Raw genomic sequence first — 11,340 nt, forward strand, 5'->3', positions numbered from 1 at the left:
ATTATATTTTTTTTTATTTTTGTCATAGTATCGGTTGATAACATAAGTATTAGAAAGTTCAGCCCATTTTACTCGTGAGCTAAAGATCGATCAGCTGGATATTAAAACTATTGAGCCCAATCTATTTTTTACCAGAAACATTGTGTATCGTTTCAAATAAATAAATAAATATATTTTGGGCTGTAGCCCGTTGTATCAACTAACAAAAACTTACAGCAGAAAGAAAAAAGAGACATTTGTCTGGAAAAAAAAAAAAACTTTTTTCTTTAAATTATTACTATTCGACTAAACCCTAATTAATTTAGTCACAAAAAAAAAAAACCTAATTAATTTAATCCAATGAGATCCCATAAAAACATATATAATTCTGTCTTTTTCCTTTTTTATTTATTTCAATTCTCAAGGTGAGCCACGTTGAGAATTATTTTCATAATAAAAACTTTATTTACATAATAAAAAAAACTTCTATTTATTTACATAATAAAAATTTATTTATTTTCCATAAAAAAATTATTTATTTACACTTTTATTGTATTATTTTCATAATATAAAAAATCATATCTTTGAGATAGACGTAAAATATCAATTGATCTCTTAAGCAGCATGAAGCTCATTGACTCTTCTATTAATATTTTTAAGTATGAATTCATCTCAATCAATATAACACCTGTTTTACTCCTCTAATTATTTAAAGGGTAAAGTATTATTTTGATCTCTAACATTTAGTTCGAATCTTAATTTAGTTTTTAATATTTTAAATATTTTACCTCAGTCCAAAAAATTTTCAAACGTCTTATTTCAGTTTTAAAAAAAATTTAAGTGGTTTCAATATTGTTCTACTATTAAATTTGACAAATAATCCACATATTGAAGAATAAATAGCATTTAATTTTAGTATGTAAATAAAATTGATTTATCAACGATCACCAATATAAAAAATTTTACTTTAATTTTAAAGCGTTGATAATTATTATTATTATTATTATTATTATTATTATTATTATTATTATCCGGCCCCTAACAATGTGGTGAAACAATACCGAAGAAAATGCATAATCAAATAAGGAGAGTTTTTCACACCCCCCTATAAGTAAACGATATCATGTGAACTTTGAAGTAAACATATAATATTTCCATTTTCCAGACAAAAATAAATAAATAAATAAATATTTTTCTATGCAAAATGGTCAAATGATTTATTTGAGATCTATACAATTATATTACAATAGTTTTCAACTTTTCATAACCCCGGGTACCTTTAGTTTGACCATAAGCAATTAAGCATTAAGCAACTATATCTCACTTTCTGCTCAAGCATCTAATTTAGACAACAATTGGAATTTTCTGAGAATATTTTATCGTTAGAATCATAGTACTCATTAGAATATGTCCTTGTTAATGCATGAACCTGGATAAACAACCAAACAAATTAACAGCGATTTGTCTGGTAAACTGTTTAGGACAATATTACAAAATCTTTAGAGATTGAAATGGTCATAATTGATTTTGTTTGAAATCACTTCCTTAAAATAAAAATGAAATCCGATTATGATCTTGTATTTAGTAACATCTCATGTTTCCAAATGCTATTAACCTGACAACTTTTTGTCACAGTCATTGACTTAGGTAATTAAAATGACAATATATATAAGTACTATACGAAATTACTTCAATTATATATCACTTCAAATAAGTTTTTAATTCCACCTTCTTTTATTATCTTTATAAACGGTAACATTATAAAGACAAAAAAAATTCAAACTTATTTTATTTAATATTTATTAGTTTTAATAACAATTAATAAATATCTAATGAGATAAATTATTGTTATTTTTTATTATTTTTTATTAAACATTTTTGCTTTATAAAATTGTTTCATTTTGACTAGATGATCGCATACATTCTTTTAATTTCATTATTTTTTATTAGAATCGTGAATCGCCATTGGTTAGTTTAAAATTAGATCTAAGAGAATTGTATGATTGTAGTATGTTCTATTTTATTTTTTTTCTTTATTTTAATGACAAAAAACAGCCCAATTGGGTTTACATATAAACGAGACTAGGTTGATCTTCAAGATGGATAGTTCTATATATAATAAGTCTAATTGTTTATGGATATAGTTTAGATCTGAAAAATCTTTATTTGCAACTGCAAACATGTGTTCTTAATTTGGCGATTTCAGAAAAAGACAATTGCTTAACTGTGTACGACAAAAACAGATATTAATCACTTTCAATAATGGGTCATTATCGGGCCCTTGGAAGGTTATTCATTATAAGAATAAGAAAATAATAATAATAAAGATTATATATTTTTTTCTTGTCGTCTTGTTGGATGTCACTATTCCCTTATAAAAAAAATCATAAAAATAAAAAATCATGTCGATGTGGATTTTCTTTGGTTGTTGTTAAAGCCTTAAAGGCTTAAAGGCAATGATTTAGAAAAGTTTAGAGTCAATAATTTTATTAAATTCTGATCATTATGTAATTAATAAAAAATGAATAATTTTATATTATTTGATGAAATTTTGTATTATTAAAAATATTATTAATGATTATTGATGACTACAAATCATAAAAATGGATTTAGATTCTCTAAAGTTTGAATTTTATTTTAGAGAATAAAGTGTGATCTCTCACAATTAATTTTATAAGTAAGACCAAGAATAAATATAAAAAAATTATTTAAAAATAAAAAAATTACATTTTACTCTCTAAAATAAAATTCAAATTTTAAAGTATCTAAATTCCACAAAGATTAGTGACTATTTTACACTCCTCCAAGAATTTAATTAAGTGCGCTGCTTATGGCAGCATCTTCTTTGTGGTCCACTTCTTTAATTTAGGATCAATTCCTATATATCCAACTGTTTTTATATTTTTGAAAATGCATTTCGTTCAAGAAAATATTATATATATTTAAAGTCTTCATTTTTAGAAATTTTAATATCTTCAATGAAAAAACTCAAGGCCAGAAATATATATATATATATATTAATACTTTTAGTTAAATAATTCAATATCTTTTGTTCAACAGATTAATACTATATTTTTAGACTGGCTAATTGCTAGTTAGTTGACCAAAAATAATAAATTATACTGATTATATAACATTGTTTATATATAAATACTACTTGGGGAGGACTATTAACTCGTGTACCTCGCTATAATTGTTTGCTGGGTAAGTAAGACTTTTGTTAAAGAAAAATTTGACTTAATAACCATAATCCTATGTTTTGTATATACACAATACAGGTCTAAGGTTCTTCTTACAAATATGGAAGAAAACGAGAAATGGACCACATCCAAATAAACATAAACATGCATTAAAATATGCGAAGCTTGGATATAAATAAATAAGGTACACAAATCATATAAATTTTTTATGTCTCAATCAGGAAAGAAAAATGAAGCGCTCCCAAATTTTTCTAAATGTACAAGCGATCATTTGCATCAGCATGGAATTTTATTAATTTAACTTATCTCGATAATAAATAATCTTCACAAATCACAATAATCATTAATTTACAGATCAAGAATCGTGGGATAAACATGTTGTTAATATTTTACTGAAGAGGGATTGGGATCAATGATCAATCATCTCCCTAGTGATGATAACTACGCGTATCTAAATTCTATTCGTTGCTACTTTACTATATAGTTCTTTTCCTTCTTAAATTCTAATATATAATTTATTTATATTGTTCTGTGTGGGGACATCACTACTCTTTTAAGTTATCTGCACACATTTGAATTTGGTATATAATCCAATCGTATTCCTTTGGCTGCCTATCATGGTTATGAAAATAATTAATCATAATCAGTTAATTAATCACTATATGTTCCAGATAGACTATAGTGATGGATTAAAAAATTGATACCTTAGTACAATTTGTTCACTCTTAAGTCAATAAGGACCCCTCGTTTTTTTCGTTTTACTTCTGTTTGAAACATCAAGATCAAACTCACATTTTTCTTTCAGAAAAAACTGTAGGTTCCTATTTATATATTTTATTTCATATATATATGTCTTATACAAAATAATTATCTATAAAAATAATCAAATCTAATAGAAATAATATAAAACATCGTAACAAAATAATTAAATTTTGTTATGATATTCTTTATACCCATACCCGAAATATACGCCAGACCCAATAAAGTTAAAAGGCCGTATCAAAGAGAATGGCTTCGTCCACGCATCCGATCTCTTCTAAGAGGTTAGAATAGCTCGAAACAGGAAGCTCATACTTAAGTGAGTAATTGCTTCCCAGAATCTCCCATCCACTTCTAGAAGGGAGATCTCAACAACCCTAAAATAAAAGGACGGTTATCCACCATTAGAAGTGGAACAACTTCAACGGTAGTTATTAGCTCATCTCCTATAAATACTATAACACACTCAGGTACTTTTAAATTCCAATACTCTAAACCTGCTTAACAACTTGCTGACTTAGGCATCGAAATGTCTTGCAAGTACCATCCCCACCTATTCAAACGCATTCGTACAACTCGGACGGCGGCTCCCAGACGTGGACAAATCGGAGACCACTCTCCACCAACGTTTGGGCCTTTCATTCGAGCCCAATCATCTGGTTTCAGGTAAACCCCATAACATTTTAACCGTTGCCAAGGACCCGGAAATCAACGCACAACGGCGAACGACCAACATGAAGACGGACACACTGCATCTGAGTCCGATCAAGAGCATCAGGACGCGGTCAATAATAACCAAGCAATAATACCTCTACCAAGAATGGAGGGACCGTGTGGTGAAATCCCCTCAGGTGCTCAGGGATCGAAGAGAATCTCCTCTGAGGTTCACCAGCCCAAAAGGGAGGGACAATCTCATTCTATCGATCTCATGGGGTTACTACATGGCCACCAAGGTCGACTCGAGCAATTAGATCAAGAGCTGGAATGACAACGTGAAGCGGAAAGAAATCTAAGGAAAGAAATTGAACGACGAAAAGAGCTTGAAGAAAAGCTCTCGAAGTTGGAGTCCAATCTCCGAAACAAAGATTCTCGCGCAGATTGGAAGGATATCCCATTAGGGGAAGAAGACCCGTTCACGGAGGATATCATGAGGGTTAAAGTTCCCCGAAACATCAAAAACCCCTTATATGAACCTGTATGACGAGACAACTGACTCGAAGCATCACCTCAGTAAATTCAAAAGTTGGATGTACTTGGCCGACGCATCGGATGCTAATCGCTGCAAGGCCTTCCGGACGACCTTAACGAAGGCGGTCATGAAGTGGTTTGATAGCCTTCCCCCTAGGTTGTCACCAGCTTTGACGATCTCTTGCATAAGTTTCTTACGCGATTTTCAATTCAGAAAGATAAGCTCAAGTATGCCCCTAGTCTACTCGGAATAAAACAGGAGGTTGGAGATCCCCCGAGAGACTACATGGAAAGGTTCAACAAAGCATGCTTAGAGATCCAAGACCTGTCTACTGAGGCAGTAATAATGGGACTTGTCAATGGACTCCGAGAAGGCCCCTTCTCTAAGTCCATCTCAAAGAGACACTCGACGACTTTGAGCGACGTACAAGAACGAGCTGAAAAGTACATTAATATGAAGAAAAACGCCAGGTTACGAGAACCAAGTTGGTGACTAGGGCACCCTCACCAGCCAAAAGAGAAGGAAAGGGAGTCCAAGAGAAAGGAAGAAGTCGGATCCGAGAAGCCTATAAGATATTACACTTATACTCCTCTACGAGTTTTCCTAGTGGATGTCTACAGAAAAATCTGTCATACTGAAAAGCTTCCTCTTCTAAGAGGTCGGAATGGCTTGAAACAGGCAGCTCATACCTAACTAAGTAAGTAACTACCTCCCAGAATCTCTCACCCACTTCTAGAGAGGAGATCTCAACAATACTAAGATAAAGGGACAGTTATCCACCATCAGAAGTGGAACAACTTCAACGTGGTTATTGGCTCATCTCATATAAATACCCTGACACACTTAGGTACCTTTAAGTTCCAGTATTCTAAACCTGCTTAACACCTTGTTGACTTAGGCATCAGAGTATCTTGCAGGTATCACCCGCCACCTATTCAAACGCATTCGTACAACTCGGACGGCGGCTCCCAAGATGTGAACAAGTCGAAAACCACTATTCTCCAACGTTTAGGCCTTTCATTCGAGCCTAATCATCCGGTTTAAGGTAAACTCCGAAACAGATACTATAATAACATTTTTCATAAATACTAAATACGTATCAACATACAATAATTAATTAGTATATTCTTCGTAGACTCTTTATTATGATTTTGAGAATCAAACCAAATCAATTAAATTATCCAAGTTAATAAAAAACCATCCCCAAACCAATTCGATTTAAGATAAAAATTAATTATCAAGCAAACTAATTAAAATAAAAAATAATTAAAAAAATTAGTAAATTAGTCAAACCATAGTTAATCAAATTAAAATAATTATCCTTTAACTTTCAACTTTTAGCAAGTCTTTTTAAAGATTTATTATTATTTAATTAATTTAAATATTTATTTTTACATATAAATTAATAAAAAATAAAAAATATTTATTTTTAATTTTTCTTTTTTTCTAAAAACTAAATAAAAAATAATATTTAAAAGATATTTAATTGCACTGTATTTTATAACAGTACCGGAGGCAAGCAGCCAAGCTCCTCTAACTGCACAATTTTGATGATACAAGTCAACGTACATGAATTGATAATTTCATTCATTCCGTGTCCAGATGGATCACTGAATCACTCAGTATTGGGTCATGCATGCTGCGTCTGATTTTTTCTCACAGCTGTAAGGCTACACCTTCCATTATTATTATTGTGGCCATGCACCATCCTCCCACTCCAAACATAACTTAGTGTTTAAATAGTAACACCCTCTGCCTTTGCCACAACATTAAGCAAAGCAGCTTCACAAAAGTTGATTTTACAGCTCACCACTAATACTATGTGTATCCACATGATTTACTAGGAAAGCTGTTTAAAACCATTTGCAAATTCAGTAAAAAACTTATGAATGCTATAAGAACCAAATCCAAACAATAAATGAATTTAATTCTTTGTCCATATATGTACATACCCTTGCTAAAAGCCAAACAAGGGTGTCATATTTATGACAATTTAAAATAGTACTAGTAATTAACAGAAACAGATAGGATTGGAAATGCATCTAATGGTAAAACATTTATTATGACCATTTAAAATTACAGAAACAGATAGGAATTAGGAAACCCATGAAAGCCAGCCTCCAATTCAATGTTATAATTTCACCCCAAGCTGAAAGAGAAAGAAGCACCCTTTTGGGTCCTTTTCTAAACTCTAACGGTGAAACTGCCAGTGGCTCGTACACAACCAACTTTGGACTAAAGTTAGGATTCCAAAGAACACCCTTTTTTCACCCTTAATCCTAACAATAACATGCATGTCGGTAGACATTGTTCATTGTCAGAATTAGCACAGTACCCTAACAGGAAATTGACTTTACCTTGTGCAAAATATAAGCAAGGTGTATAGAATAAAGTTGGTATGTGTTGCTTCAAGCGTTTACTCTAGATCAAAGTAATAACAGTTAACCAGCACATAACACATTATTTAAACCATTTTCACCACTACTAAGCGTATATATATACAGATTTTCTGCTGACACATGCATTTTTCACATGGCTAAAAAAAAAGCCATCAACTCAAGAAGGCAAAAACTTGAGGTTCCCAACGTCAAGATCAACTCATCACAAAAGACCAAAATTTTCTCGTGTAGTTCAAAGGAAGCCAAAACGAAGCAAAAACACCTGCAGCAAGGTTTTTTCTGATGATGATTGGTTGAGCCATAGTAGTGTTCAAAAAGGTTGCATAGTGCACAATAAAACCAGCAATGAATCACAGAACTGATAAGCAAGCTGCAGAAGAACAATAATAGTAACAAAACCACAATACAACTCAGAAATTTTATGAGGTTCACTTTATTAAAAGCATATATACATAATGTAATCTAGATAGACAATATATGAACACAAAAATATCCTATTTCTTAACTAATTACTTCATCAACGCTACACCTATTGTTGCCCACAGATTTGATTTAAAAAAAAGTGTCCTCGTCCCTAGCTAGCTAGTTCTAGTGATACATCCAGCTTCCCAAATCAAACTACCTCAAAACTCAGATACTAAGCTACGAAAGAAGAAACCCCAAAAGAGTTACAAAAGAAGTAGAACTTATATCATACAGAGATTGCTACCGGGAAGGCCTTAAAATATCCCAGAGCCCACCACAAAGACCAGGAGCAAGTGAATGACATCACACACATTCAGGAGCACCACCAAACACATGATGATTCCTCACATTTTGTGGAGAAAATCTACCGTACATCACCACCAACTTTGGATGTTAGCGCCGACCGGAGCTGCTCCTGCGTGTAAAACCGGCTACCCATCTTCACTGTTGCCTGTTGTATCATCAAATCATTCACCACAGACACGCTGGCGTGGTGGACGTCCAAGTCCAGCTCCATCAGGGCTGCCATCAATCTCGCGGCAGGGTGGTTCTTCTTGCTGCATTGGATTCTTATCATTGCATCCCAGCCAATTATCTTCACGTCTATATCCAAATCAATAAGCTTCCCACCACCTACAAGGTTGTTGGAGGACATCCTTAGTTCCTTGTCTGGAAGAGGAGGAGGAGCTGAAGAAGCTTCCTTTTTGACATTATCAAGATCCTTCTTCAGTGAATCAAGCTGCTTCTCTAAGCCATCTTTGTCTGATTCGAGGGTTTGAAGCTTTGATTTGAGCTCTGTGATGTAGGAAATGGCGTCGCCAAGGAGTGAAGCTTTGTCCATCTTTGAAACGTTTGGAACTACGGCACGGAGGGCGTAGAATCGCTGGTTGAGCTTCTCCCTTCTCTGCCTCTCCGCTTCCACGTGGTTCAACGGTTCCTCTCTGCCATTCGCCGGCTTCCGCCCTCTTTTTCTTGGCCGCTTCTCCGGCTCCACCACTCTGCTGCTTTCGTTCTCCTTCACCACCGAGGCCTCCAGGTCTGAGTGGTCGGAATCACCGCCTCCGCCACTGGATTTCATGTTCGACGGCGGAAGAATCACACCGGATGTGAAAGAGAGCATGCCGTCGTCGTTGTTGCTTCCTCTCGAATTCGGTGACTTCCTCTTTTTCCCGTTGTTGTCCTCGGCTGCGGCAACGAACTGCGACTGGCCGGAGAAGAAGTTCGCGTTTCCACCTCCTCCGCCTCCGCCTCCACCTCCGCCATACGAGCTCCTCTTGCTCTCGCCGAAGCTCAGAATCTCACCAGATTCCGGCTTGAGCGAGTGATGCTGACCGTTCCCCGTTTTGACGGCGTTACTACCGTCAAATCCAAACTCCGAAAAGTTCAACTCCCTTGAGAAGAAGCTCCGGTTCTGCGATTGAGACGCGCCACCAGCGTGCGTGTTGTTGTTATTATTCGGCAAGTGAACGGAGCTTGGGGTTTCTGCCAAGGCGCTCGAACCAGGGTTAACGGAAATAACCGAGGCAGGAGTGGTCGTTGTGACGGTAGTAACGGTGGTAACAGAATCCCTAATTTCAGAGTCGTTAAGCCATAATGAAGAAGGATCGTTCTCACCTTGATCGGCGGCTGTGGTAGTTGTGCTGCCGGTTAACGGCCACGATGAGCCCACGTCGATGCTGTTGCTATTGAAATTGAAGAGAATCCTAACCTTGTTCATCAGATCGGGATTTTGGAAGATCATCTCCGTGGAGCCAAGCTCAACCACCCCGTTTGAGGAAGGTATGCAAACCAGGGTTTGGAGCCCGAATACCTGGCCTTGTCTGGCCCGCTCGCACGACGAACCGGCGAGTCTGTCCGGGCCTGTGAGCCAGACCGGGCTCGAGTGGTAGAAAGCTTGGCCGGGGAGCCCCGTCCCGCTTACAAAGGACTGCGTCATGGAGACTAGGAAGAACCACTCGGTGTCGGTGACTTCCTCTTCGACATCGTCGGAGGGGGCGGCAGCGGAGCCGGAAATCAGGGAATTGAGCTCGCGGAGGACCTTTTTACGGTGATCCTGCTCGGCGGGGGTGGTGGTTTTGGTGGATTTGGCCTTTCCCTTGTCTTCATCGCCCTTGTAATAGCCGTCGCCCCAGCCGAGGACGGCGGTGGAGGCGGAGGAGGGGTAGTCATAGGAAGACTGCCAGAAAATAGCATATGTCCAGCTCTCCCTAGCCCCTTCGATGAGAGCCTGGAGGCGCTGCTGGAGGGTATCCTGATTAAATACGGCGGCAGAGGAGGCGGATTGAGGGGGAGGAGGTGGCGGAGGCCAGAGGGAAGAGAGGTCGGAGGAGGTCATGAAGGCCTCCATAACGGAGGAGTTGTCGTCTGTCCAGAGGTTCATTCTCTGCCCATTCAGCAAATTCTGTATTTATTATCTTTGTTTGGATTATTGAAGATAGAGAAGGGGAGAAGGTTGCAGTGTGAGTGAAGATGCGAGAGATAGAGATAGAGATAGAGAGAGAGAGAAGGACAGCCCGAGTATGTGTCTGAATTTGAGAATGGTGGGGGATGCATTTGGGTTCGGGATTTATTTGGAGTGCATTTGGGTTGAATTTGAGAGCGAGTGAGTGAGTGAGTAAAGAGTAACTAGGCTTCCAGGAAATGGGGTGCAACTGTCCTTGCTACTCGCGGGCCGATTTACCCGCAGGATCGGATTCGGCCTCGCCCTCTTGCAATCTTACTCCTTACCATGTTATCTATTGTTTTTGGTTTATCATGTACCTTACTCTTTTCGACCCTTCATTTCTATTTTCTTAATCGCCTGCTTAGTCTCACTTAATTATCTAACTTTGCAAACTACTTCTTCGGATTACAAAGAATAATTCTTTTATCTACTTGCTGCAGTGTAAGTATTTTTTCTAATTACTTAAACACTTTAAAATTAGACATTATTTTTAACCGATGAAAGAAAACAACGAAATATGATTTAAACTTTTTAGTGTGTTTCCAAGATTTACTAAAATAAGAATGTAAATTTGTAGACAATAATTTTAGTTATTAGTTTAATCATTTGTGTCATATATTGAATAGAATGAAATTTATAATTTATTAAATTAAAATGATTGTGCTAATTATATAAGTTAAAATTTCTTAACAATAAGAAATAATACATGGAGCTTTTTTTTTATTGATAGATGACAATCATTATAGATTCGATCCGGTTTAAAATTTGTCCAAAATTAAAGCATATTTTATCATGCTTAAATTTATCATTTTTACTTGAAAAAGTTTATTTTACTACAAATATTATATAATATTCATTAAATTTAATATTTAAAGATAAAATTTATTAACTTGTTATATAAGATTT

At 35.5% G+C, this 11,340-nt stretch overlaps 1 protein-coding gene across 1 annotated transcript; it reads right to left on the reverse strand.

The window, feature by feature from the left end:
- Nucleotides 1-7,930: 7,930 nt before the first annotated feature.
- LOC107487204 (transcription factor MYC2) lies at nucleotides 7,931-10,545 on the reverse strand. Its single transcript, XM_016107813.3, has one exon. It carries the CDS (start codon nucleotides 10,369-10,371, stop codon nucleotides 8,356-8,358), a length of 2,016 nt encoding a protein of 671 aa, XP_015963299.1. The 5' UTR covers nucleotides 10,372-10,545; the 3' UTR covers nucleotides 7,931-8,355.
- Nucleotides 10,546-11,340: the final 795 nt, after the last annotated feature.

The sequence above is a fragment of the Arachis duranensis genome, chromosome 5 (genome assembly GCF_000817695.3).
Source record: "Arachis duranensis cultivar V14167 chromosome 5, aradu.V14167.gnm2.J7QH, whole genome shotgun sequence".
In the NCBI taxonomy this organism is placed as follows: Eukaryota; Viridiplantae; Streptophyta; class Magnoliopsida; order Fabales; family Fabaceae; genus Arachis; species Arachis duranensis.

Coding starts and splice junctions, on each gene's coding strand:
- LOC107487204 (XM_016107813.3), bottom strand. CDS start 10,371: ATGAACCTCTGGACAGACGACAACTCCTCCGTTATGGAGGCCTTCATG.